Source organism: Canis lupus, chromosome 10 (genome assembly GCF_048164855.1).
Source record: "Canis lupus baileyi chromosome 10, mCanLup2.hap1, whole genome shotgun sequence".
Classification (NCBI taxonomy): Eukaryota; Metazoa; Chordata; class Mammalia; order Carnivora; family Canidae; genus Canis; species Canis lupus.
The window spans coordinates 53,001,879-53,029,662 of NC_132847.1; the positions used below are offsets into that span (position 1 = coordinate 53,001,879).

The window sequence follows — 27,784 nt, forward strand, 5'->3', positions numbered from 1 at the left end:
GTCATGATTTCAGGGTGTGAAATTGAGCCCTGCAGCTGGGCTCCGTCCTGACCATGGAGCCTGCTTAGGATTCTCTCTCTCCCTCTCCCTCTACCTGCCCCCCTCTGCTCATGTGCTCAATCTCTCTCTCTCTCTCTCTCTCTCTCTCAAAAAGGGGCAGGGTACCTGAGTGGCTCAGTCAGTAGAGCATGTATGACTCTTGATCTCAGGATCGTGAGTTCAAGCCCCATTTGTGGTGCAGAGTTTACTTAAGAAAAAGAAAAGAAGGAAGGAAGGAAGGAAGGAAGGAAGGAAGGAAGGAAGGAAGGAAGGAAGGAAGGAAGGAAGAAAGAAGCAGCAGCAGGTGCTCTCATGTTGACTTTGAAGAAGCAAACTGCCATTTGTAGAGAGGGCCATATGGCACGCGGCTAAAGGAACTCAGCCTCAGTCCTACAAGCACAACTGCCAATACTTGGTAAGTTTGAAAGATAACTCTGAATCTGAAATAAAATTGCAGCCCTGGCTGACACCTAAGTTCAGTCTGGTGAGACCCTGAGCAGAGAGGACCCAGTCAACAGGTATCTAGATTCTTGACTCACAGAAACTGTGATAATAAATTTGGATTGTTCAAAGCTGCTAAATTTGTGGTGATTTGTTAGACAGCAATAGAAAACCAGTATGAGAAGGAAGTACATAATAAATGTTAGTTAAGCCCCAGGGCTAGTTTCATAACTACTGACTATAGCTTTTAACTGTATTTTCCTCCTGGTTTTGAAATGCCCCTCTTTCTTTAACTAACCTCTTTTCTTTCATCCTTTATTCTTTTTTTTTTTTTTTTTAAGATTGTATTTATTTGACAGAGAGCACAGGCAGGGGGAGCAGGCAGAAGGAGAGGGAGAAAGAGACTGCCTGTTGAGCAGGGAATGTGTTGGGGGGAGCCTTGATCCCAGGACCCTGAGATGATGACCTCAGCTGAAGGCAGATACTTAACCAACTGAGCCACCCAGGTGCCCCTATTCTATTATTGAAGATAGATAGTTGTGGTGGTATTATTACTATTCCCTAAGATGCTAATTTACTTCTCATCCTGGCAGTCACTCCCTTAAAGTTAAGTATGGTTGGGGGTGCATGGGTGGCTCAGTGTGTTAAACATCTGCCTTTGGCTCAGGTTATGATCCTCAGCTCAGCAGAGAGTCTGCTTGTCCCTTTCCCTCTGCCCTTCCCTTTGCTCATGCTCTTTCTTGTGCTTTCTGTCTCTCAAATAAAATCTTTTACAAAAAGTTAAGTATGATTGTATGACATGTTTTGGCCAATGAAATATGTATAGAAATGGTGTGTGCCATTTGTGGATAGAAGTGTTTAAAAAAGAGTTCCCCTAACTGTCTTTCCTGGCTGCAGTGATCATAGAAACATGTGTTGAGATGAAGGAGCATGCCAAAAGATCAAGGCAGCCTAGAATGTTGAACCACCACATGGAACACAGCTGTGCTAAAGACCCGCCTAGACCCACAGCAGACTTGGTATGCATGGGGAATAGTTTTGTTGTGTTAAGGTACTCAGATTTGGTGTCGTTATTGCAGCATAACCTAGCTATACTGACCAATCAGGTGTGTTGGTGGTAGTTACCAGGTGTTGTAGAATAGAGATGAGATTATAACAAACTAGAAGAAGAATTTATGTTATCCTGAGATCTTGGATTTAGAATTGGATTTTGCTGTGGGCTAAATTGTGTCTGTGTGACTGTGTCTGGAGATAGGGTCTTTAGGAAGTAATTTAGATTAAATATGGTCATAAAGGTAGAACCCTAATTTGATAGGACTGTTGCCTTATGAGAAGAGAATGAGAGAGTGATCTCTTTCTCTGTGTCATGGGACATAGTGAGAAGGCAGTCATCTGCAAGATAGGTGGAGAGCTTTTACCAGCTCTCACCAGAAACAGAAACGGACTGTGCTGACACTTTTTTTTTCTTTTTTAAAGATTTTTTATTTACCTATTCATGAGAGACAGAGAGAGTGAGAGAGAGGCAGAGACACAGGCAGAGGGAGAAGCAGGCTCGATGCAGGGAGCCCGACATGGGATTTGATCACGGGTCTCCAGGATCAGGCCCCAGGCTGAAGGCGGTGCTAAACCACTGAGCCACCCGGACTGCCCTGTGCTGACACTTTGATCTTGAATTTGTAATCTACAGAACTGTGAGAAAATAAATGTCTGTTGTTTAAGCCACCCAGACTATGATATTTTAGTATGGCAATCTAAGCTAAGACAGATGTGGTAATTGCTAAAACTCTGGATAATCTCTCTTTGGGGAGGAGTGAAGCTTTTTGCTTGTATAAGCAAAAGTGATATATATTAGGTGATACCTTTAAATTTTTTTTTTTTATTGATGTTCAATTTACTAACATACAGAATAACCCCCAGTGCCCGTCACCCATTCACTCCCACCCCCCGCCCTCCTCCCCTTCCAACACCCCTAGTTCGTTTCCCAGAGTTAGCAGTCTTTACGTTCTGTCTCCCTTTCTGATATTTCCCACACATTTCTTCCCCCTTCCCTTATATTCCCTTTCACTATTATTTATATTCCCCAAATGAATGAGAACATATAATGTTTGTCCTTCTCCGACTGGCTTACTAAATTTTTTTTAATTTAAAAGATTTTATTTATTTATTTATTTATTCATCACACACACACACACACACACACACACACACACAGAGTGAGGCAGGCAGAGACATAGGCAGAGGGAGAAGCGGGTTCCTCACAAGGAGCTCGATGTGGGACTCGATCCCAGGATCCAAGATCATGCCCTGGGCTGAAGGCAGGCACTAAACCACTGAGCCACCCAGGGATCCCCTAATTATATATATTTAAATGAGATTTTGAAAATAGGCATGGTCAATAGTTTCTGTATGACAAGATTCGCTACTGTATCACCAGCACTCAGAAAAGTGCCTGGTAAGAATAAAGAGATGTTCTGGGTTCCAGTGATGTAGCATCACTTTAGACACAAGGATTTTCCAGGGCTAGGACCCTATGTCATGGCAGCTCTGTGACTAGTGGGGGCCCTACACTAACAGATGTTCTGATACTTAGGGCACCAATGCCAAGAGGTGCCATTTACATAGACTGCAGGGAAAATGGTGTCCCTGGGTTATGCAATGTTGATGTCCTGCCTGGCAGGCACAGTGTTCCTGATAGTGTTAGGATTTCTTGAGAGATGGTAGCCTAATAGTAATGGGGGACCTTGACATTAGTGGAGGTCCTGTCAGCAATGGGACATCATTAAGTATTAGGATGTCCTGTTGGTCTGTTCTTGAATTGATGAAGGGTGTTTAAAGTGTTGGGCCCCTGGTAGGAATGGGTGGCTTCTTCTTGGAGGAGACTTCTTGAAATGATGATCTAACAGGTATGAGACTGGCAAGGTGACTGAGGTTTTGATGGTGTTGGGTTCAGATTTCCAGGGACTGTGACTCTGAGATCCAGAGCCCGGGGGGATCCAGTTGTCCTGGTAGGGCAATGTGGAAGCTGCTGGAGTTAAAGCCATCCCACTTCCACTGGGTTGGAGCCCAGGGCAGCTCATGTCTTCTGTCTCCTCACAGGACCCAGGGGAGGCTAGAAGGTCCTAGAAACAGGAGTAGGGTAGAGAGGTCTGACTCCCCCATTTACTCTGATCCTCAGAGGTTCCACCCTCATTCTTGTCCTCCTCTCCTGTCCTGCCTGATCCTGGCCCCTCAGGAGTGGACGTGGCCCTCAAAAGCCGGTCCTTCAGGAGTCTGATCCTACCCCATGATCCCCAGATGCTCTGCCCTGTGGAGGAACCCCACCTCGTACCCCACTTGCTGGCTCAGAAAGCTGAGTCTGCCCCATCCAGAATCCTTGCCCACACAACACCCTTGTCTGGCTCCTACTTCTCAGGATCCCAAGCCCTACCCCTCAATTCCTCCTGTCCTTTTAACATCACCTGGTCCTGGCCTCTGATACTCCCCTGGGAATGGAGGTAAAAATGTGGGCATATCTGTGGCCTGATCTCCATCTCCACCACTCAACCTTGGGAATACTGAGACTTGAACAGACCTGGAGAACCTGTGCCTATTTCCTCCTGGAAGCTTTGGGGAAGCTAACTCCCCTTCAGCTGGAGAGCCAGGAGGCTAGAGGCCCTCCAGGTGACATCTCTACATCTGGGCTCAAGCACAGGCTCCTCCAGCTTCTCCTCTTGTTTTGTTTGTTTGTTTTTTTTTCTCCCAACTTTTCCTAGCAATCCAAGCCATGTCCCAACTGGAAATCCCAGCCCTCAGCCCTCACTGCAAGGGCTAGGCATCAAGCAATCTCAGCTTTGTCACGGACTAGTTCAGTGGACTTGGGAGCTCACACTACCTCTCTGTGCCTCAATTTCCTCATATATAAAATGGGACTAATGATCTCCACCTCATAGGGTTATTAGAGGATGAAGTGATATAATTAATACACGTAAAGGACTCAGCTTGGAGCTTGACACATGGTTAGCACCACAAAGTAATGGCTTTCCGTGTTCCTTGAGGGCCACTTACTTAGACCTGGCCCTGCTGTATTGTTTCCCATTTTTATTTGGGAAATGGGTGAACTCACAGATGTGGTATGTGTAGGAGCTTAGAGTATAGATTCTGGAGCCAGACTGCCCAGTTAGGATGCCCCCAGCTCTGCCACTTTATCGTCTGTCCAGCCTGGGTGAGTACTTAACCTCTGCACCTCAGTTTCCTCAGCTGTAACATAAGAATCATACTAGTACTTAAAGCAGTGCCCAACATGAGTGGTGAACACGCTAGTGCTACAGAGCCATGTCTTTTCATGTTGACAAGTCTCAGGGGCCACTGAAGAAGTTCTCTAGCCAGAGAAGTGCCGGCTTATTCTTACAGAGGGGTTCTTGAGGAAATTCCCCACTTGGGAGTCTTGCTCCTTTGTGAGACTGTTATTTCCAAGATTTTCTGGCTCTTTCTGAGTTTCCCGGAGGCCAGAAGAGGGGAGCCTGGGGGTGGGTGCTTACCGAAAAATCGAACATGAGCTGATGAAAATATGATCAAAACCGTATGGGTCTGGCTCTTACCAAACACCCATGAAACAGAGACAGCTCCAATGTCTTGGGAACTGGATGTGCTCCAGGTATGACTTGGGTGGGGCATGGGAAAGGGCCATTTTCAGTTGCATTTTTTGTTAATCAAATAAATACTGAGGCTTGTTCTGTGCCAGCCCCTGAGAAGAGCAATGTTGGCAGTGGAGACGAACAGGTCCAATCCCTTTCTCTGGGAACTCTATCAATAGACAGGACTTTTATCCTTTTTGTCCATCATGTAGACTGGAGTTGGGAGTTCTCTGAGCAGGGATGTTAGGTCTCTTTAGGGAGATGTTGGCTGCTGGGGCCTTAGGCCTTCAGGGTAGGGAGTTTTCACTCAGCTGTTGGCCTTAAACCCTCAGCAAGCACCATGTGCCCTAGACAGGAAGGTGTCTACTTAGAGGCAGGTGGCAAGGCCCCTGTATTCTGGTTGGGGAGCTTGAAGTCCATACTATCCCTTGGAGAAGCTGGCAGCCTCATCATTGTCAGGCAGGTAGGTAGGCTTCTGCCCTGCCAGAGCTTGGGATGACGACTCGGCACTTGTCAGCAAATCATAGTAAAACAGGGAGCAGGTGCTGAGAATGTTTGGGTTGGAACAAGTCACAGGTTGCTGGGCTAAGCACTCATGTATCTGGCAAGGAGATGAGAGGGTAAGACTCAGTGCTCAGGAGACGTTGGTGGCTGGGGAAGGGAAGGCACTGGCTGGAGAAGCTCCCTGTGGTACTCTGGTGTCTGTCCCCTCAGGCTCTCTTGAAATTCTTTATTCCCCAGGCCTCCAGGGCCTGGCCAGAGGCTGTTCAATCCAAGCCCCCTCACTAGCTCCTGAATTATTTTCTCTCTTCCTGAGTCTCAGCTCTTTCTTTGTTTCCAGAGGGTGTTCCCTGGGGCCCCAAGAAGTAGGGACATTTCTGAATGTGCATGACTTTGGAGGAGCCTACGTGAATGCTGGGGGTTTAGTTTCAAACCCAAAGATTCATGAGTCAAATCTTTAAAAAAAGTTTTTTTTTAAATTTATTTCAGAGAAAGAGAGCATGATGAGATGGGGGAGAAGGGCAGAGGGAGAAGCAGACTCCCCACCGATCAGGGAGCTTGATGAAGGGCTTGATCCCAGGACTCTGGGATCATGACCTGAGCCAAAGGCAGAAGCTTAGATGACTGAGCCACCCAGGTTTCCCCTGGAGGAACTCTAAAAAATTAAGCACCTCTCCCTGTACACCTGACTGATTGGGAAACTAAGATTTTAGAGATGGGGATAAGGAAGAGACTTGGCTGGAATAGCACAATGAGATGCAGAAGCAGTACTGTGGGCTGGGCACTGAGCTCAGGACTTGTTCCTGTCTGCCCCTCAGTGGCAGTGTTAGGGAGGTAGTGTCCAGGGCCTCTGTCATAGTAACATCTTCTTCAGGGCTCCTGCCCTCACTTCCCCTACTCTATCTGGGTTTTTCCCTCCAAGAATCCAAAAGGAGGTTTTGTGTCCTCCTCGGTGGCAGGCTGACTTCTACTTGGCTTCACTGGGAACTGAGAAGGATTTGAAGCGATGTGTTCTCTTCACACCTGTGTTTGTCCTCTGCCTGTTGGAGTAGAGGGTACCAGGTCCAAAAGGTGTCTATTATTGGGACCCTGGGGCTTCATGGTTGGCTGCCTTAATGGATGATGGATGAGTAGATGGGTGGAGAAGTGGATGGATGACTGGCAGTCTGATGGATGCAGAAATGGCTAAATGGATTTATGCATGGGTGCATGAATTAGATGGCTAATTTCCTCCAGGCAGGAGAGCCAAACTTCCCAACTATAGCAGTTGTTCTTACAAACTATCCCCACCCCCACCCCCACCTCCTGTGACTCTAAGATCTGAGATATCTGAGATTTTGAATACTTTACTTCTGGGAGCAGAGGGGAGGAAGAAGCTGCTGAGCACTCAGCTTAGTGAGGAGCAGATGGCACAACCCCCTCACCACTGCTCCCCTTCCCAGGCTGCCCAGGCCTGGTTCTGTTACCAGATGAGGAATATCTGGTGTATTGATAACCTCTCTTCCCAGGTGATGTTGCTCAGTTCACTGTCATAGCTGCCATCCAACCCTAGTGCCACAGACTTGCTGCTCTCAATGGGACAGGCCCTTAGAGGCCAAGCTGGAGACCAGCAGCTTCCCCAGGGGACTTCCCAAGCAGGAATTCACTCCACCCAGAGCAGCCCTGTGGTGTGCTCCAAGAGTCACAGTGCTTTCACCTCCTGGGGAGGAGACTCCTTCTCTGTACCTACCTGGTCTTAGTATTGCCTTGGCCCTGGTGCCCACATGGGCTGCAGGGGTGGTGGTAGGATTCCTCCATGCTAAATCTCCCCAGCTACCTGACTACTCCTTCTTGCACCCTTTGGATCCTCTCCCATTCTGACTTCTGGCTCCCAGGTCTGTCTGTCAGTATCCCTTGAGAGGTGAGGCTCCAGGATTGCTCAAATGGGCTGGACCTGGCCCAAGCTGACTGAGGAAGGAAGGCTAGCTTGAAAGCCAGATTCTGTGTGGGCAGGGGTGCCTGGGTGGCTCAGTGGTTGAGCGTCTGCCTTTGGCTCAGGTCTTGGTCCTGGGGTCCTGAGATGGAGTCCCCCATCAGGCTCCCTACAGGGAGCCTCCTTCTCCCTCTGCCTATGTCTCTGCATGTCTCTCATGAATAGTTTTTTTTTTTTTAAGATTTTATTTATTCATAGAGATGCAGAGAGAGAGAGAGAGAGAGAGGCAGAGACACAGGCGGAGGGAGAAGCAGGCTCCATGCAGGGAGCCCGACGTGGGACTCGATCCAGGGTCTCCAGGATCGCGCCCTGGGCTGCAGGCGGCTCCAAACTGCTGCGCCACCCAGGGATCCCCCTCATGAATAGATTTTTAAAATATTTTATTTATTTATTCATGAGAGACATAGAGAGAAAGAGAGAGATAAGCAGAGACACAGACAGAGCAAGAAGAAGGCTCCCCACAAGGAGCCCGATGTGGGACTCAATCCTGGACCTTGGGATTAGGCCCTGAGCCGAAGGCAGGTGCTCAACCACTAAGCCACCCAGGCGTCCTGATAAATAAAACCTTTAAAGAAAAAAAGAAATATTCTACGTGGGCAGATGGGCCCTCAGCATTGGCTGTTGAACCTTTCCTCTCATATGTATTCATTTTCTAGCCAGAGTGTCTACCTTGTGCCAGGCAGCGTACTAGAAACCAAAATAGATACGGTCCCTACTGAGGAAGGCTGACAAACTATCAATTATAACTTAGCGTGATGAGTGCTATAGGGGGAGGGGGCAAGGCCCCTGGGAGCTTGGGAGGAAGGCAGGCTACCTAACCTAGCCAGTCTGGAGTCAGGGGAGGCTTTCTGGAGAAAGAGTCATCAAGACCCAGATGGGAAGGCAGGTGAGCTGATGAGAGAGAAGAGTGTTCAGACAGAGGGAATGGCGTGGGTGGATGGGTACTTCCCCCTCTCACTCTGGCAGTAGAGCTGGGCCTTTTCCTGCCCCCAGCCATGAAAGCTGGTTCTTGACAACTCCCTTCCCCCTGGTGATACGTGATCCCTGAGACACCTGGACACTTTGCCTTGGAGAGGAAAGACTGGGAGGCATGAGAGAGTTTGGCTCAATCAGAACAGACATAGGTTTGGTGTAACTGAACTGAACCATGCAGAGTGAGAAGGCTGTGAGGAAACGTGAGGTGGGGCCCTGATCATGGGAATTGATCCCGAGAACACAGGGTGTTAAGTAGGGAGGGGTCCATGAGGAGGTTGCTCAGGTTGCAGAAGGAAAATTTGATCCTGCCATCCCATCTCCCCATTTCCTCTTCTAGTCCTTCCAGACAGACAACAAACAGCAGACAGACAGATCTGTGGGTACCAGTTGGGCTTTATTGGAAGCACTGCAATCTGAGTGCGGAGGAGAAGCTGTGCTCCTGCCACACTCACCCCTGCTCACACTCACACTCAAATTGACACTCCAGGCCCTTGAGCCCGCTGTGTCAGGTCCGGTGCAGAGTTGCTGGAGGCCTGGTTTCCCTTCTCATCCTTGGTTCCCCAGGGCTGCAGTGATTCACATCCCTTCTCTCAGACACACCACTCCCTCCAGGGCTGTCATGGGCTAACTGCTGTGGCCCTTGTTCTAGGGGAGGAAGGAGAGTCAAGGTCATGGGTTCGGGTCTTGGGCAGGGGCTCTGAGGGAGAAGGCAGGGCTGGGGAGGGCTGGGCTTGCCTTTGCAGAGTTCTTCTGCAGTCTCCGGATGATGCGGTCCACCCAGGGCTGGTCTGGGGGTGCACAGAGCTGGCGACCCTTCAGTGTGGTGAACCTGGAGTCAGAGGTCAAAGGTCAGAGAGAACAGAGCCCTGGAACCCAGCTTCCTGGCAGGCCCTGGTGTGAGGGGCAGAGGCTGAGGACCACATCTGGGAACCTGTTTCAGGGGCTTCCTTGTAGAGGTTGGGCTTGGCAAGGAGAAGACAGATAAGAAGGTGGGGGTATCACCAGTGGCTGATGGGGGAGATGAGGCTAGACAGGCTACACTCCACAACTCACACAACGGCAGGCAGTCTACAGCCATCCTTGATGAGGAGGTAGTGAAAGGCTCGCACGATATTCCCAGGGATGGGACGCTGGGTTACAGAAAGGCAGCAGTCTTCAGCATCATTGGCACCACCCAGAGCTGGGGAGTGGGTAGGGGAGAGAAAGTAGTGTCAGGACATAGTGACCCTGAGGTGGGGGGGGGGGAGAAGGGCAGTTAAATCTGTTATTTGGGCTGGTATGTTATCAATATGACCCTAATGGTTGCTAAATATATTGAAGCACTTCTAAGGTGTTTGCTAAACAACCACTGCCCTGAGCTCCACAAATGCCCTCCTGCTGCCCTGATCACCCCAACCTCTCTCCCAGGACCTTTCTTTTTTTTTTTTTTTTTAGATTATTTATTTATTTATTAATAAGAGACACAGACAGAAAGAGTCAGAGACACAGGCAGAGGGAGAAGCAGGCTCCATGCAGGGAGCCCGACGTGGGACTCGATCCTGGGTCTCCAGGATCACACCCTGGGCCGAAGGCGGCACTAAACCGCTGAGCCACCAGGGCTGCCCTCCCAGGACCTTTCAACTGCCACATCAGTGAAGAGTTGATGCTGCTTACAGCATGGGGGTGGGAAGGAGAGGTGAGGAGTAGGGGATGGGGTAGCAGGAGACCTGGGTTATAGAGGACTTCTGAATTGTTAAATACTTGGACAATTAGCCCTGTCTCAGTGTCTCCCATTCTCCCCACCATAAACTAACATATACTGTTCTTTCCTGTCTGGGAAACTGAGGCAGCAGGGAACAGAGGCTGCAGGGGAGGAGTAGCCATGGGCCCTGGGTTACATCAAGAGATAGACAGTCAGGGGCCCCGTTACACCCACATTCATAGGTACACACACAGGGCTCAGGGAACCCTCCAGTTCCCCCAAACACGCAGACCTAATGCAGCGTCCCTCATGTCCAGAGCAAAGGAGCCTGAGATTTAGACACCCCCTCCCCCTGCCCACCATAAGCCTGCCCTCAGCCTTACCAGGGGAGGTCCAGAGGAGCAGCAGGCTGAGGGCCAGTAGCACAGCTGCTTGGGATGCCATGGAGAGGGAACAGAGCAGCAACCGACAGTGAGTGTGAGCCCGGGTGAATCTCTGGGCAAGCTGGAGTCTCTGTGAGGCTGCAACTTGGCCGGGAGTGGGAGGGAGCAATGGAAAGCTCACAGGCGTCCTTGTGGGGTGCAAGGGGGTCTGGGAATGTGTGTGAAAGCCTCTGTGAGGCTGCAACTGCCTCCTATTTATGGCTCAGAACTTTCGCTTTCCCAGCTCAGAAATTCCCCTCCACATCCATTCCGTGGATTCCCCTTTGCCCCCCTCTTGCTGACGGAACCTGCCCTTGCCCCTGCCCCCGCTCCCCGCCCCCCCCCCCCCCCGCCCGCCTTCTTCCTCAGTAGCTTCCCTGCTCTTCTGCTTTTTTTGGCTTCATCTCTGAGAACCTAAGCAGTCTGCAGTCTGGTCAAGAGAAGGGACTTTGAAATGCCAGCTCAGGATAGAGGGTCTGCAATATCACCTTCCTGGTGGCATTTGCATCATTAACCATAGGGCTGGCTTTCAGAAGTGATGGTCAGGACTGGGGGTCAGAATGAGGAGTTGAACCCCTTCCCTGGGTTCAGCCCCTAATTCTCATTCCCATCTCTGTGGTTCTTCTCTTCTCTCTGGTGCTGGTGGGGGTGAAGAAGGTTCTCTGGTCCTCTCAGAACAACCATGAAGCCTGGGATGGCCCCAGTGCTGCCTATCCATTATCTGGGAGCCAGTCCCTTCCTGGCAGAGTTGAAAGGGAAATATTCCTTGGGAGGAGGCCCAGCACCCATCCTGCATCTTGGTCCTTTGGGATTCAACCTCCTGGCTCAGCCAACACTACCCCTTCTCTATTTGCCATGTTCATATATCTAACACCTGTGACCACAGAACATCTGGAGGGAGCCTGGCCTGGAAGAGCTTCCTTCATCTTGCCCCTGCTCTCAATCCTGGGAACCAAGAGGGGATTTTTTAAGGAGAGGGGCTGGTCAGCTCATATTCAGACAATCCCCAAATTTTCAAGGAATTGACAGATGGAGGAGGGGATGAGTGGTTTCCCATCATTATGAGAAAGACCAGGACTCAAAAGGGAAGTTAATATGTGGTACACCCATTCAACCATCCCACCCAAGCTCTGAACCCTCTCTTGGATGGGGTGGTGTTTCCCTCATAAATTTCTGACTTATCTTTCTTTCCATCCATTATTATTATTATTAATAATAACAGTATTTCTTACTCTTTACTCTGTGCTGGGCTCTGTATCAAGGACTTGATTTTATCAACTTCCCCAACAAAACTATGAAGTAATTTATATTATTAACATATTATTGTTCCTTTTTTACACATAAAGAAAATGAGGCTCAGAGCACAAGATCACATGGCAAGTAACTGTCTTGTGCTTAGGTGTCTTTTGCTTTAAGGTTTACACTTTTTCCCACTGTCCCATGCGCCCATCTGCTGACTGTCCATTGATCATAGAACAGTACAGATCGGTGAGACTCTACAGATAGAATGCCTTAGTTGAGATTCAAATTCCATCACTTGCTAGCTGTGTCACCATGTGCAAGTTATCCAGTTCCTGTGTCTTAATATCCTTATCTATAAAATAGGAATGGTACTAGGTCTACCTTTTTTTTTTTTAAGATTTTATTTAATTATTTGAGAAAGAGTGCATACACGGGCAGAGCAGCAGAGGGAGAGGGAGAAACAGAGTCACCGCTGAGCAGGAAGCCCGACATGGGGCTTCATCCCCTGACCCTGGGATCATGACCTGAGTGAAAGGCAGATGCTTAACCGACTGAGCCACCTAGGCGCCCCTCTAGATCGACTTCTTAGGGTTACCTTAGGAGGTAATCTGAGTAAAGTCCTTAGTTTAGAGACTGGCACGTGATAAATACTCATCAAATATTGTTGATTATTATTATTCTGCCCTTTCATTCAGATATATGTCAGTTCATCTGAACTTTCCATTGATCTCTGCATCCTTCTGCTTATGGCAGTTCTGATTATTCTCTGTTCCTACCGTCATCCATCCTCCACTCCGCTCTACCCTGCTCTGTTCTCTGAAAGCCTGACCTCTCTAGACTGAATTACTCAGGATCTTTTGCTTTCCAGCTTCTGTTTGAGTTTGGTCCACAGGAGGCAGCAGCAGGAGATCGGTAGATGATAGGAGAGAGAAGTTAATTCAAAAAAAAAAAAAAAAAAAAAAAAAAGGGATCCCTGGGTGGCTCAGTGGTTTGGCGCCTGCCTTTGGCCCAGGGCGCGATCCTGGAGACCCGGGATTGAATCCCACATCGGGCTCCCGGTGCATGGAGCCTGCTCCTCCCTCTGCCTGTGTCTCTGCCTCTCTCTCTCTTTCTGTGACTATCATAAATAAATAAAAATTAAGAAAAAAAAAAAAAAAAGAGAAGTTAATTCTCCAGATCCTTCATCTTGCTGCAGTCCTGGCAGTGAATAGTTTTCTTTCTGGTAGTTGTTTCAGGAGTGGTCTTCCAACAGCAGCAGCAGCATCTCCTAGAAATTTGTTAGAAATGGGAATTCTCAGGTGCTATCCCAGACCTCCTGGAGTAATGTGTATTTTGACACATCTTCTACGTGTTGCTACGTGTCGAAGTCTGAGAACCACTCCTCTACAGTTACATATCCTTTGGGGCTGCCTCCTCTCTGTGGGTCTCTCTGTAAGGTTCCTGAAACCCTGTTCCCTCTTCTTGACCCATCAGGCTTTGGTATGGTAATGGTTTCCCACTATTGCTAAATCCTGGGTGCCTCACTACCCCATGTCGGTTTCTTAATCTTGACCCCACCTCTTAAATAGCTTCTTTGTTAAAATCTTTCTGGTTGAAGTTTTTTTGCATGTGCCACCTGTTTCCTGCCAGGATCTTTTTTTTTTTTTTTTAAGATTTTATTTATTTGTTTAAGAAACAGAAATAAGCATGGGTGGGGAGGGGAGGGAGAAGCAGGCTCCCCACTGAGCAGTGAGTCCAATACAGGGCTCAATCCCAGGACCCTGGGATCATGACCTGAGCAGAAGGCAGACGCTTAACTGACCGAGCCACAGAAGAGATCCCAGGAAATAGATTCCCACAATGGGATTCTAGGATTGGGCTGCTCATATATTTGATAAATGCACAGATAATCTCTGCATGGGGAAAGAGGACACAAAGTAATCTGGAGCATGCAGAAGCATCACAGTCACTTGGATTATTACCAGTGAGGCATAGGGGAAATGTTGGTGGAGGCCAAGACATTAGGAGATAAAAAAATGACTGAGGTACTTAATTACTATGGCCACAAATGGTAATTTCAAATGATGAGGACCTACATATATTGTTGAGTGGGTTGCCTGTTTTTGATACTGCTAGAAAAATTATATTTTAAAAAAAGGTAAAAAGATACTGTGAACTTCTGTCTCAAAGTGTGGGTGGAGATCCAGATAAACTCTATGGAATTCTTAAGAAATCTTAATTTTATTTGATCACAGGGCAGATGTGGCTGAGGATCAAGCCCAAGACCTGACTGTATGGGTTGCAGAGTTGCGACACCAGGTAAATGCACAACTCTACCATATCCCTTAAGCTAGAATAAGGGTGCTGTTGGAAAGGAATTGGATTCTGAAACTTGTGATGAGGACATTTGGAAAGAGATGAACAAGGCTGATAATTCTGTTTTTTAAAAAATATTTTCGGGGCAGCCCAGGTGGCTCAGTGGTTTGTTTATTTATTTATTTATTTATTTATTTATTTATTTATTTATTTATAGTTTTTATTTATTTATGATAGTCACACACACACAGAGAGAGAGAGAGAGAGAGAGAGAGACTGGCAGAGACATAGGCAGAGGGAGAAGCAGGCTCCATGCACCGGGAGCCTGAGGTGGGACTCGATCCCGGGTCTCCAGGATCGTGCCCTGGGCCAAAGGCAGGCGCGAAACCGCTGCACCACCCAGGGATCCCAATAAATAAAATCTTAAAAAAATATATTTTCAGGGATCCCTGGGTGGCTCCGTGGTTTAGTGCCTGCTGTCGGCTCAGGGTGTGATCCCGGAGTCCTGGAATCGAGTCTCCCCCATCAGGGGTCTCTGCATGGAGCCTGCTTCTCCTCCCTTTTCCTATGTCTCTGCCTCTCTCTGTGTGTCTCTTATGAATAAATAAATAAAATCTTTAAAAATATTAAAAAGATTTTTTTTAAAGATTTTATTTGTTCATGACAGACAGAGAGAGAGAGAGAAGCAGAGACACAAGCAGAGGGAGAAGCAGGCTCCATGCAGGGAGCCCGATGTGGGACTCGATCCTGGGTCTCCAGGATCACGCCCAGGGCTGAAGGCGGTGCTAAACCACTGAGCCACGCCGGCTGCCCTATATTTTAATTTTTACATTAAAAATTTTTAAAAAAGTAATCTCTATGCCCAACTTGGGGCTCAAACTCACAACTCTGAGATCAAGAATCACATGCTCCACCATTGAGCCAGACAAGTGTCCCTAAAGCTGATAATTTTTTTAAAAGATTTTATTTATTTATTCATGAGAGACACAGAAAGAGAGAGAGAAAGAGAGGCAGAGACACAGGCAGAGGGAGGAGCAGGCTGCATGCAGGGAGCCCAGTGTGGGACTTGATCCCAGGACTCCAGGATCACACCATGGGCCAAAGGCAGATGCTAAACCGCTGAGCCACCCAGGGACCACTAAAGCAGATAATTTTGGATCTTCAAATCCCCCTGAACCTTTCTTGCTGGCAGAAGAACACTCCTCCTGCAAATTATGAATTATTCGGCCTTTCCTTCCATTAAAAAGATGTTTTTAATAACTTCCTGGCACAGGGCATGCATTTTCTCTTCAGGACTTACCGTGACCATTCCTCATAGTCTCTACAAGGATATACAAGATGTGCTCCAAGAACAAGAGCATATATGTTGAAAGAGTTACAGGAACTTGTCAACTGTCTTGGGAGAATCTTGGGGACCAGTGAGGACAGATTTATTGATATTGGTGCCCTCACTCAGGATTTAGCTCAGCTCCTGGGAGTGGTGTTGATAGTATGTTGGGTTGGTTCCTGGAAGTGTGGACTCAATAGTGGCCTTTGATCAATGAGGTTGAGATGTTGGAACCTCACTGACATATTTATTGTAGAACATTGCTTCTTAAACTTTGATGCGCATGTGATTCACATGGGAGTCTTGTTAAACTGTAGATTCTGATTCACCAGGTCTGAGGTGAAACCCAAGAAGCAGCATTTCTAACAAATTAAGTGATGCTGATGCTGCTGGTCCTCAGATTATATACTTTGAGGAGCAAAGTAGAGGAAGAAGTACAAAGTTTAGAGAGATGGGAATGTTGGAGTGCACTTGTTATGTGCAACCACTAACTGTATACCTCTGAAGGGCCCAAGAAGATTCTTCCTTCTCCAAGGCAACAAGAAAAGCATTAATGAGGGGAACAGTAACTTCTTTGAAAAGCATTGCAGTGGCTTCTTTACTAGGTAAGAGATGAGGATAGGAGATGCCTTCTTGGATTTAGGCAATCTTATTTCAAGGGGGATAATGGAATCTTTGAGTGGTAGAGGTCAGATGTTGGCATCTAACCATGAGCAATAAGGTAAATGAGATTACTATATAAACTGTAGGAACAAGTGGTAATTTATATGCTTTGCCCACAGGGACCTTGTGGTGCTAGCTAATTGCTCATAGTGTTCGTAGGAATGAAATAATGGACAGCTTACTGATGTGCTACTTGACCTGTGTAAGTGGAAACATCTAGACCTAGTGGGCAAAAATTTGATCCAAATTGTACTGGGAATTTACAGTTTTTTACCCAGTTCCTCTACTTAAGTGAGTTTCCTAGACCCAAAGCCCTATGATCAGGTAGGAGGTGGGAGGGCTTGAGTCTCTTCATAGGTAGATTCTAGAAATCTTTCTCCTAGTTAGTGGTTCTCCTAGTGCATCTCCAATAGCATCTGCATCACCAAAGAAGTTGCCAGAAATGCAAATTATTGGGCTCTGCCCCAACATCACTGGATCAGAAACTCTGCAAATGGTCCAGCAATCTGTACTTTAACAAGCCTTTCTTGTGATTCTGATGTATGCTAAAATTTGAGAATCTCTATTCTAAGCCTTCTCTGCAGAGATCTGTAGCCATTTGCTAGGGTAAGTCTGAATGTTGGAACATGACATACTCAGACTTTTGGAGTGTTATTAGATACTGTCTCATGTTAATACTAGTCTTGGGGACCCAAAAATCCCACTGTGGTCCACCAGTCAGAGCTGATAGAGGTCAAGTGACAGAAGGATCTTGATCCAGATCCATCTCACAATGAGTCTGTAATACTTGTTCACTGATTATTTCTCTTGGTTCAGAATGTATAGTGGGAATAGGTATACTTAGTCATTATCCAAATCTCCACATTGGTTCTTTGACTGTGGAGTAAGGAAAATTAGGAAGGGCCAAGTGGAAGTCCTTTGAACTGTGCTTACCCTACCACATTTCCTGCTACAATAGGAAATGTAAAAGTAATGCTACATTCCTAGAGAAATTGCATAGATTAGGGCACCTTCAAGGACTTAAGAGATGTCATAACCTTTGGCACAGCATATTATAGGTAATAATCTAGCACATGCTTTTTTTCTATACTAGTCAATTAAAGACCATTGAAATCAGTTTCTTTCTCTCTTTCCTCCCTCTCTTTCTTTCTTTCTTTCTTTCTTTCTTTCTTTCTTTCTTTCTTTCTTTCTTTCAGAGAGAGAGAGTGAACACACAGGGGTGGGGGGCAGGGAGGGGGAGAGAGAGAGAGAGAGAGAGAGAGAGAGAGAGAGAGAGAGAATCTCAAGCAGGATCCAGGCCTAGCGTGGAATCCAGTTTGGTGCTTTCTTCCATGACTCTGAGATCATGATCTAAGCCAAAATCAAGAGTCAGATGCTTAACTAACTGAGGTACCCAAGCACCCCAGAAATCAGTTTCTTTTCAATTGGAATGACAGGAATACACTGTCACTGTCTTACTGCAGGGATACATCAATGTTCCTGCTCTTTGTCAAAAGATAATCTTAACATCCCAGAGAATATCAACTGATGACATTATGCTTACTGCCTCTGGTATGTAAGAAATAGTAATCACTCTCCTAAAACCGGCATTACACTATATGTTAACTAACTAGAATTTAAGGATGCTTGGATGGCTTAGTGGTTGAGAGTCTGCTTTTGGCTCAGGTTGTGATCCTGGGGTCCTGGGATTGAGTCCTACATCAGGCTCCGTACAGGGAGCCTGCTTCTCCCTCTGCCTATGTTTCTGTCTCTCTCTGTGACTCTCATGAATAAATAAATAAAATATTAAAAAAAAAACTAACTAGAATTTAAATAAAAATTTGAAGGAAAAAAAAAAAAGCAATCGCCCTAAATGCTTTATTAAGACCTATATATGTCAGAAGGAGAGAAAGAAATCCTACAAAAATTCAGGAGCCTGCCACATAGGTGGAATTTCTAGGCCACTGAGAGTGGAAAGAAGCTGAAAAATAGTGGTCTTTGGCATATTGCACCTTTGCCATGAAGAAAGAGACAGTACTTAAAAGGAGGTTTGAATTTTAGAGACAGCATATACCATATTTAGGTGTACTGCTGCAAAATATTTATTGGATATGATGGAAAGCTATGGTTTTGAATAAGGCCTAGAGCAAGGAAGTCTAGTTTCCAGGAAAGTTGCCCTGCTCCTTGGGCTTTATGGCTCATAAATCTAATGAACTTCAGGTTTTCCCTGGCAGAAAAGGGTGCCATAGGAACCTTAACAGGAGAATTACAGCAAAGACCCCTAGGGTGTTAGAGTAAGGCCGCACCTCTTCTGCTAATAATTATTTTCTATTTGAAAAGCAGCTCCTGGGTGCCTGCCTGGGTGGCTCAGACAGTTAAGCATCTGCCTTAGACTCAGGTCGTGCTCCCAGGGTCTTGGGATCAAGACCTGCATTAGGCTCCTCGCTCAATGGGGAGCCTGCTTCTCCCTCTCCCTCTGCCTTTCTGCCTGTTTGTGCTCTCTATCTGTCAAATAAATAAAATCTTAAAAAAAAAAAAAGAAAGTGGCTCCTAATTTGTCTCTGGGCCCTGGTCTAAAACTCAGACTCTAGTTCACCCAGTGACAATGTGGCCTAAGGGTGTTACCTACAGCAAATCATATAGTTGGATGTGCACAACAGCATTCCATTGTTTTTTTTAAATTTTATTTATATTTATTATTATTATTATTATTATTAGCATTCCATTGTTAAATGGTCATTGTACATATGAAATTAGGCCTTAAGTGGCTCAGATTCCTACTTGTATTGTTTCTTCTGATCACACTTCTGCCTTCATGGAGAAGTTTTCTACAGTTAACAGAGGGAGTAAATGCATGGTCTTGAATTTTAGATGGTCTCTAAGGTATGCTGGCCCTGAAAGACGGTGGTGAAGGGAAGTCCTTTCAGTGGGTAGAATTTCAGGTAGTACATTAAATGTCAACATTGTTGAGAAGGAGAAATGGCCTGAGATTTGGAGGTATACTAAGTTGCTTACAGTGCCTGCCTGTAACAACTCTGTCCTCACCTTTGTAAATGATTCCTTTATGTTTTTTCTCATTAAACCTTTTTGGGCATGCCATTTGTTTCCTACCAAGATCCTGAATGATACAAGAATATAATGTAGAGCTGGCATAGAAGTTTCAATTAAATTTTAATACTGTCTGCCTGGAATGCCTGTTGGGAAAGATCCTGAGATCAGCAGCAAAGAGTGAAATAAGAAATAAGAATAAACAAGGGATTTGTAACACATTTATTCAATAAATATTTACTGAAGGCCCCCTATGTTCCAGACACTGTTCTTGGCACTGGGATACAGCAATAAACAAAACAGACATTTCTCCTCTTGCAGAGTTCTTATTCTAATGAAGAAGACAGGCAATAAGCAAACAAGGAAAATATATAGTATTTCAGATGACAGGAAGTGCTCTAAAGAAAATAAAGAAGGCCAGAGGTATAGGGACCATAGGGGAGGACAGTCAGGAAAAACTTTACTGACAATATTTGGGCAGAAAGCTTATGTGAAGAAGGTGAGGGAGAGAGCCATGCAGAGATCTGGGGAAAATGTGCCAGGTAAAGAAAATAGCAAGTGTGGAAGATTTTGAGAGCAGAGTGTGTTTGAGGAATAGAAAGGAGGCCAGTGTTTGTGAGGGAAGTGAGCAAAGAATAGAGTGGTAGGAGATACAGTCAGATAAGAACAGCCAGTTGTAGGCCATCACAGGGTTTATGTTTTACTGTGAGTGAGATGGGGAACTATTGGAGGGTCAACAGAGGTGTGACATGGTCTGACTTGTTTTAAAGGCTCCTCTGGCTGTTGGATGAAGAATGGACCAAAGTAATGCAAGAAGGGAAGCAGGAAGACCAGATCAGAGGCTCCTGCAATAATTGAGTGGGACATGATGTTACTGAGAGTTGGTGAGAAGTGGTTAGATTCTGGAAATATTTTGAAGGTAAAGTCATGGGCTTTGCTTCAGCATAGGATGTGAGAGAAAGAAGAGGCAAGAATACTGCAATATTTTTGGCTTGAGCAATGTGATGGATGGATTGGACTTATCAAGATGTGAATGACTGCAGAGGAGTGGGTTTGTGGGAAGATCAGGGGCCTCTTTTGACTTGTTAAGATGAAGCTGCATTTGGACCTATAAGTGGAGATGTTAAGTAGGCAGCTGGTAATATGAGTCTGAAATTCAGGGGAGAGATTTTAGCTAAATATACAATTTGGGAACATATGAATGGTATTTAAGGCCATAACACACTGAGATATCCAGGGGAGTGAGTAGAGGTAGAAGAGATTCATATTCCAAGTCCTGATACTCCCCAACATTGACAGATCAGGGATATGAAGACAAATCAGGGAAGGAGGGAGGCTTTCAGGGTGTTATGATGGTACCCAGTATCATGGGGTAAAAGGGAAAGGAAACAGGGCCCATGGGTGGAAGGCTTAAAGCACCCACTCCCTAGGTTTTGGTTTAGATGATCCAATGGGGTGGAAGTGGGGAATTGGATGCCAAGGAGCTGGGTTTAAAATAGTTTCTGATCATACACACAGAACCCTAAGTGGGCTACATTTCACTAGTTCACTATCTTCCTAGCCAAGTCATCTTTGTGGAGTTCCCGGTTCAGTGCGAGCCCTGGACAAATCTCCTTACAGCCCAGGCCGGCTCATTCCAGCCTAGACCCACACTCCTCCAAGGAGCCCAAATAGTCTTCACACTTCCTGGTCTGACCAGAATCCATGCCCCAGGAGTCAGATCTTAGATGGTGAGCACTGGGGCCACTGGGGCAGAGGAGCTAGAAGCTGGGCCTGGGAAGTCAACCAAGTCCTTGGTAGGGGTGAAAGTCCAGGGGAGTGAATGACCGAGGGGGAGAGAACCTCTATTAGGTGCTTAGTGTTTGTGGAATGGATGATTGTGTGTATCCCAAGCTGTGTTCCTGGAGCTGTGGTGTGTGTGTGTGTGTTGTGTGTGTCCTGGAGCTGTGGGTGTGTATGTTATGTGTGTGGCTACGTGTCCACCCCTCTCAGGCCTGCAGAGGGCGCCCCAGGCCGGGAAGCGAGGCTCTCGAGTAGGGCGGGGCTCTGGTGGAGGCGTGAGGGGAGCTGTGGTGGCCGGGGTGGCCGGGGTGGCCGGGGTGGGGGAGGTGGGGGAGCTCTAGCAGGGGCGGGTGGAGACCCTGACGCGGCGGGCCCCTCAGAGAAGCCGGGGAGGGCGTTGGGCCCCAAGTCCCTGGGCCTGGGACGGCTTCTGGTGCTCTGCCGGCTCTAGGCACCCGCGGCCGCGAGCCCGAGCGTCCTATTCCTATTCCGCCTCGGTCGGGGGAGCGAGCCAGACGCGCCAAGGGGAGACTCGGGCGTGGGTGGGGCCGCACCCCCGAGGACTGGGGCCCGCGTGGGTCTCGGGAGTTCCTCGGGAGGCCGTTACCCCAGGCTTAGCGCAACAGCGCTCCCTCCAAATCCCCCCACTCAGGTCCGGACGCCGCCAGGTACGCGGCCGCCGGCGGAGCTCCGGCCCGACGTACCCCGAGCCCGAGGCACCCGCGTCGAAGGCTTAACGTAACGTTTGCCTTGATTGCCTTGAAGGCTAAAGGAACTTCACATCACCTCTGGCACTTCCTTCACGGAATAGCCTGCACCCGATGGATTCCTTACACCGCATCGTTACGGTGCCAACTCCAAGAAAAAAGGCTTCTTTATTCCGCGGGGGTTTAGCTGAGAGCCCAATTGTGCCGGGCGCCAGAGGATGAAGGGCTTTAACGTGGACACGAGCAGAAAAGGAGTTTGTCCTACTTGTCAGTGGACACAGGAAAACGCTAGGCCTCGGGCCTATCGTGAGACACATTTGAGGACAAATAATAAAAATAACTTAAAAAAATTGATCCCAGAAAGATGAAGGAAATGAGGACAGAAAATTAAACCCACAAGCCTGCGGTTGGCCCTTTGGCGGACCCGGGACCGCGGCGACGATGCTGCCTCCTGGTGGCGGGACGGGGCAATGAAGCGATCATAGCCGAGTTGAGTTTCTCTGGCTGCTCGTGTGTGTGTGTGTGTGTGTGTGTGTGTGTGTGTGTGTGTGTGTGTGATCAAAAGTGGAGTTTGGTTATCTTAATAGTAGGTTGATGGCGGCCCGGGTGGCTCAGCGGTTTAGCGCCGCCTTCAGCCCAGGGCCTGATCCTTGAGACCGGGATCGAGTCCCACATCAGGTTCCCTGCATGGAGCCTGCTTCTCCCTCTGCCTGTGTCTCTGCCTCTCTCTCTGTGTGTCTCTCATGAATAAATAAAATCTTAAAAAAAAAATAGTAGGTTGAAATTTATTATTACCACAATCCATAGCTTTAAAGCAAAAGTCTTTAAGGGCAAGGCAGCAGAGTTTGCCTGGGATGTTTTGGTTTGCCACCAACTGAGAAAAGGATGTTTTGAAGAAAACAAAGTCTTCTGCTTCTTGGTATAGCTAACACATTCTCTTTAGGGGAGCTGTAGACACCAGTAGAAGAAGTACAAATATAGGTGTTAGAAAAAGAGGCTTGACAACTTCAGCATTTATAAAAATGACAATTCATTGGTTGACACTGATGCTGAAGGACAGAAGCATTGATGATTTTAACAAAACAACATAGCATCATTTTGTCCCCAAGTACAAGGAAAAATAGTACCTGGAACATATGAATGGTATATGAGCTTCATAGGTAGCAGGTATAGGTCCAATCCCTCTCTCTGAACTTCCTGTGCCATAATGCAAAGCAGAAGATGCCAAGTGTATCAGTGGTGCTGTGCTGTTAGCCCCATATTGTTCCATTTTTGATTTTTAAAAGGAACAAATCAAAAGAAAGAACCTGTCATTGGTGATCATGTCCCTCTAAAGGCTGTATTGATGAGTAAAGAATGAAGTAGTGGCTACTTCAAAGTGTGGCCCAAGTGGGAAGTGCATGTGTGTGTGTGTGTGTGTGTTAAGAAATCTGATTGCGCTGAGTGAAGTAAGTCAGTCGGAGAAGGACAAACATTATATGTTCTCATTCATTTGGGGAATATAAATAATAGTGAAAGGGAAAATAAGGGAAGGGGGAAGAAATGTGTGGGAAATATCAGAAAGGGAGACAGAACGTAAAGACTGCTAACTCTGGGAAACGAACTAGGGGTGGTAGAAGGGGAGGAGGGCGGGGGGTGGGAGTGAATGGGTGACGGGCACTGGGTGTTATTCTGTATGTTAGTAAATTGAACACCAATAAAAAAATAAATTAAAAAAAAAAGAAATCTGATTGCTCAGTTAGGAATTAGGTTTATATGACTGTGGTTGTTAAGCTGTTTTTATTAGCTGTAATTCTGGGAGATCGTACTAGCCATGTCCATCCCTTACATTTGTATCAAAGGGGTACTTAAAGGGTTTACAAGGAAGAGGGGCGCAGGGAAAGCAGGAGGCTTCAGATTCTGAGACAACAGACAAGAAGCAGCTGGCCCACCATTTCATAAGTATGTGTATATGTGTTATTTCACGGAAGAAATAATGGCAAAATCATTTTAAAGCATGATGTTAGTAATTTTCTGGATGGCCCTGAGGATGACTTATTCTTAGCAGATAGTACTGACTCAGTTTTAAAGCAATGAAATGTTTTAGTGCTTTAGTGTTAAAGGAAAACTCTGGATTCCAGGGATTAAAGTGAGTTTTCATATTTGGAGGGGGGGATGATGATTTTGTAAATTTGGGGGATGATTGGTCTTTTGAATTTGTTTTCTTCTTTTCTTTTACATTTCTAGGAGAAGCCATTAATTGTCTTCCTGTTGAACAGTGGTATACTAGTACTCAAATATTTATTTTTACATATGCATGAGTGAGACATTGGAAGTTCTCCAAATTTATAATTTTATTGTATGCTTTGTATCTGTTTTTATGGAAATATTTCCTTGTCTAAGCAGCAGTCTTTGAAAAATTACTTTTATCTCTCCTATTTGGGCCTTTACAACACATACACACACCAAAAACATTTACTGTAGTTTTAGTTGGGGTTCAGGAAGAAGTAAAAACAAATGTATGTGTTTATTTATTTTTTAAGATTTTATTTATTTTTTGAGAGAGAGAATGTACATGAATGGAGGGAAAAAATATACTCTCTCCTGAGCAGGGAGCCTGATGAACTCCATCCCAGGACACTGGGATCATGATCTGAGCCTATGTGTTTCCTTTCTCTCTGGAGCAAGCGTTTTGGCAGGGCTGAGAATAGAGGCATTCTGATGTCCAAGGCCCTTCTGCCTTTGTAAAAGTCTAAAGCAAACCGGGGAAGAGGTTATGCTCTGGAGGGGCTGGGGAGAGGAAGGATTTTGAAGAGTGGTCTTTATGACTAGGAGGGGTTTGGTGTGTAGGTCCAGCAGTGGGCTATAATTCCTGGCTGTGATGAAGCAAATAATAGCACCAAGTACATGGCCCTGGGGATGTCTGGGAAAGCCAGGCTCAAGCCCAGAGGCTTTTATAGCAAAATTTCCATGTCTCAAATATGGCACAGAGCTGAGTTTGAGAGTCCGGCATCTGAAGAGTAGTCATACCTACTAGTACTTACTATAGGGGCCTTAGCATTCACTGGTGAGACTGATGTCCAGTGACGGGATGGTGTGGGGGGCAGGTAGGAAGCCTCCTCTGGGCTTTGGTGTTTCTCTGACCTTTTGCACAGCCCTTGGTAGGTGGGATCTTAAGACTGTCTGATGTTGAATTCCTTACTAGCACCAAGTGCAGAGGTTCGGAATGGGATTAAGGGCATTGAAAGAACATTTTAAAATGCAGTAATTCTTGCACATCTGAGTTTACAGACTAAGATCACACTTGCTGCACAAGGATAGGTAGGGGGAGCCCCTGTTTTCACTGGTTCCAGGAGGAGCAGACAGCAAGTACTTTTATGATAAGTAGTACCTGATGTGGTAGTGTGCTCAGGCTCCTTCAGAAGGAAGAAGTGGTGGGGCAATCACCTGTAGCTTCTTGCCCCACCCAGGATCTATTTCCTTCATTCTCAAATGCCCCCCAACCCACCCACCGCTCTCCCGCTGTCATCCCTCTCCCTAAATAGGGGTGAAGGAGGGAATAAGAGTATCTCTGCTCTGGGGAGGAAAGACCTAGAGGAGAGCCAAGCAGGAATCTTCATGGAGAGGACATTGATTTACATCTGAATTCTGGGGTTCTAAATACCTACCAGAGGCTAAAGGGGCTTGGTCTCCTGAGATGAAAGGGGCTAAAGTATTGAAGGGAGAAAAGAAGGGAAGGGGAAGAGGCTTTCCCAGTTTGAAGGGAGCTGAGGGAATCAGGAAGCCCAGATAGGAATAGAGCAGCACACAACCCTGTTAGACAAGGAGGGACCCAGCTTCACTGATTAGGGCAGAAGGGAATTCTCTTGGATATTTGGGAAGGGAGGAGGGCTCTGAAGGGATCCCAGGGCTGGGACTGTGCAGTAGGGTAAGTTTCAGTAGAACTTGTGTTTGCCTATGTTAGAGGCAGGCCCAGGTTCTAGTCTCCCTTCTGGGGACCCTTCCAAAAAAGGTCTTGGGAGTTCACCCTCAGAAAGTCCCAGAGAAAGTAGAGGCAGTTAGTTGCGGGTAGAGCTAGGAAAAGATCTGGAGGTCACTCCTGGAATGAGAGAATGCTGGACAGAATCAAGAAGGGGCTCTCTTCAGGGTCTCAGAGGCCCGCAGAGCCTTTGGGGATGTGTCATCTCTCATTGACAGGGATTCTTCAGGGACCAGGGATTCTTCAGGGGCAGCCCAGGTCCCTTCTACTGCCAGCATACCTGGGAGGCAAAGAAACTCTTAGGGTAGGTGGGAAAATAGAATTTGCCAGATTTAGCTGTTGGTTGGCACCTCAGAGTGTGTGAGCCCACCCTGTAGTGACACGGGCCTCCCCACGGACACAAACACACAGGAACAGATGTTTGGGTGGGAGGCTGGAACAGGTTTTTATTGTTAGGTATAAATCATATTTACATGGAAGCAGTGGGGTGCAGTGGGAGCAGGGTCAGGTCCAGGGTCCTGGGTGACCTTTCCTCAGAGGGGACAGTCCTGCTGCCTCCTCTCACACTTCCTGGGAAACTCTCCCTCCTCTGCCTTTCTGGGCCTGGCCTGGTGTGGACAACTCAGCCATGCAGGGTAGGGCTGGGAATACAGAAGGGATAGTTGAAGCAGGAGAAGAGGTGAGGCAAGGCCAGCATGAGGTGGCTACTCTGGGGCCCCTGTGTCTACCCTTTCTCCTAGCCCACTTCTTGCTCCTTGGATTGGGGCTGCAAGCCCAGATGAGGCTGGTAGGGGCCTCCTGGGCTCCAAGCTGGTCACTCGGCTACGGACCCTTTTGGGGTCTGTGGCTGTTCAGTCCTAGGAGGGCAGAAGAGTGCAGGGGTTTGAGGGGCTGACTGAGGCTCCCGTCCCCCCCCCCCGTCCCCCCCCCATCCCCTTAGCTTCCTCACCTTTTACAGCCTTTGGAGCCCTTTCCCTTCTTGCCAGACTTGGGAGCCCCCTTGTCCTTTTTACAGCTCTGGCCTTGTTTCCTTGGGGCTGGTGGCTTGTCCAGACGCTGCATCAGCTGCCGCACCCAGGTCTCCTTAGGGTCTGCACACAGCTCTGGTTGAGAGCGCTTCCGAGGGGAGAACCTAGGGGTTGGGCATTAGCAAGCCAGTCCTAGTCTTGCCCACCATGCCCTCCCCACTCAGCTGCACCCACTTTCTTGCACTCACTCACAGGATAGCCTGGATTGGGCAGCCCAAGCTTGGCTCCTGCTTCCGGTAGCTGCGGACAACCTGGGCCGGAATCTTCCTTAGGCTGTACTTGAGGCAACAGTCCTGTGCCCCTCCATCACTGCCTGCAGCGGGAGTTTACAGGGAGCCAGGCTACTTGTAGGCTCCCACCCAGGCCTCCCCGAGTCCCCATCCTAGGCAACTCCCTCCTTGATACCTTGGGTCCAGGGGATGCAGGAGGCCAGAACCAGGACAAGGAAGCTCAGAGCCAGTGATGGAGACATGGCTGTGGCAGAGGGGTAGTGTGAAGCCAGAGCGGTGGGCGAGGTGGACAGCTGCAAGTTGGGGGTCTGTATGTCCGCTAGGACTGGTCTGTTGCCTATTTATGCAGACGGACACTTTCACTTCCTCCACCCCCAGTCACTCTGTCCAGGCAAGAATAGGGATCTCCCTCCTTTTCCTTCCTGAAAGGCAGATCCTGTCCTGGCACCCAGCCTCACTAGTATGCGGAAACAAAAACTTCACATGGCTCATCGGGGTCCCAAGCTGCTTGGGTCTATCTCCTCAATATCAGTTGAATCTGTCAGGTCCTCTTTCTACCTTTGGCTACTGTCTTGGTGCAGGCTTCACCTCTCCCCCAGAATGTTCCCCAGGAAGATTGCCTCTTCACTGCATTCCCGGTTCCACACTCCCCCCATCCTTCCAGCAGGCTGACTGTTCCTAAAATGCACATCTTATTATTGGATTGTAAGAGTTCTTTCTACAATCTGGATAATTGATCCTTATCAGGTATATGATTTGGAAATATTTCCTCCCATTCTGTGGGGTTTACTCTCTTGATAGTGTCATTTGATACACAGAATTTAAAATTTTTTTTTAAAGATTTATTTATTTATTTGAGAGAGAGAGAGAGAGAGAGAGGC

At 47.3% G+C, this 27,784-nt stretch overlaps 2 protein-coding genes and 1 long non-coding RNA gene across 4 annotated transcripts; 1 reads left to right on the forward strand and 2 right to left on the reverse strand.

The window, feature by feature from the left end:
• Positions 1-4: 4 nt before the first annotated feature.
• Positions 5-21,269, forward strand: LOC140641635 (uncharacterized). Of its 2 annotated transcripts, XR_012038219.1 has the most exons (4): positions 5-454; positions 1,378-1,499; positions 14,121-14,184; positions 19,969-21,269. It is a non-coding gene; the product is annotated as an uncharacterized lncRNA (long non-coding RNA). The 2 variants fall into 2 exon arrangements; XR_012038220.1 differs by lacking the exon at positions 1,378-1,499 and having other exon boundaries at positions 33-454.
• Positions 8,917-10,812, reverse strand: CCL19 (C-C motif chemokine ligand 19). Its single transcript, XM_072840307.1, has 4 exons — positions 10,606-10,812; positions 9,595-9,721; positions 9,277-9,370; positions 8,917-9,186 (listed from the first exon to the last, which is right to left on the reverse strand). The coding sequence occupies exons 1-4, from the start codon at positions 10,664-10,666 to the stop codon at positions 9,166-9,168; spliced, it is 303 nt and encodes a 100-aa protein (XP_072696408.1). The 5' UTR covers positions 10,667-10,812; the 3' UTR covers positions 8,917-9,165.
• A 4,796-nt stretch (positions 21,270-26,065) lies between the features above and the next one.
• On the reverse strand, positions 26,066-27,302 carry CCL21 (C-C motif chemokine ligand 21). The gene is made up of 4 exons (XM_072841762.1): positions 27,079-27,302; positions 26,866-26,986; positions 26,595-26,777; positions 26,066-26,502 (listed from the first exon to the last, which is right to left on the reverse strand). Exons 1-4 carry the CDS (start codon positions 27,143-27,145, stop codon positions 26,460-26,462), a joined length of 414 nt encoding a protein of 137 aa, XP_072697863.1. The 5' UTR covers positions 27,146-27,302; the 3' UTR covers positions 26,066-26,459.
• Positions 27,303-27,784: the final 482 nt, after the last annotated feature.

What these genes read in the sequence shown, in the direction of transcription:
- CCL19 (XM_072840307.1), bottom strand. Translation starts at nt 10,666, where the DNA reads ATGGCATCCCAAGCAGCTGTGCTACTGGCCCTCAGCCTGCTGCTCCTC. An exon ending in GCTCCTCTGGACCTCCCCTG is followed by an intron (nt 9,722 to 10,605) that starts GTAAGGCTGAGG and finishes CCCACTCCCCAG; the next exon opens with CTCTGGGTGGTGCCAATGAT. An exon ending in TGTAGACTGCCTGCCGTTGT is followed by an intron (nt 9,371 to 9,594) that starts GTGAGTTGTGGA and finishes CTCTGACTCCAG; the next exon opens with GTTCACCACACTGAAGGGTC.
- CCL21 (XM_072841762.1), bottom strand. Translation starts at nt 27,145, where the DNA reads ATGTCTCCATCACTGGCTCTGAGCTTCCTTGTCCTGGTTCTGGCCTCC. An exon ending in CTGCATCCCCTGGACCCAAG is followed by an intron (nt 26,987 to 27,078) that starts GTATCAAGGAGG and finishes CTCCCGCTGCAG; the next exon opens with GCAGTGATGGAGGGGCACAG. An exon ending in TGCCCAATCCAGGCTATCCT is followed by an intron (nt 26,778 to 26,865) that starts GTGAGTGAGTGC and finishes CCCAACCCCTAG; the next exon opens with GTTCTCCCCTCGGAAGCGCT.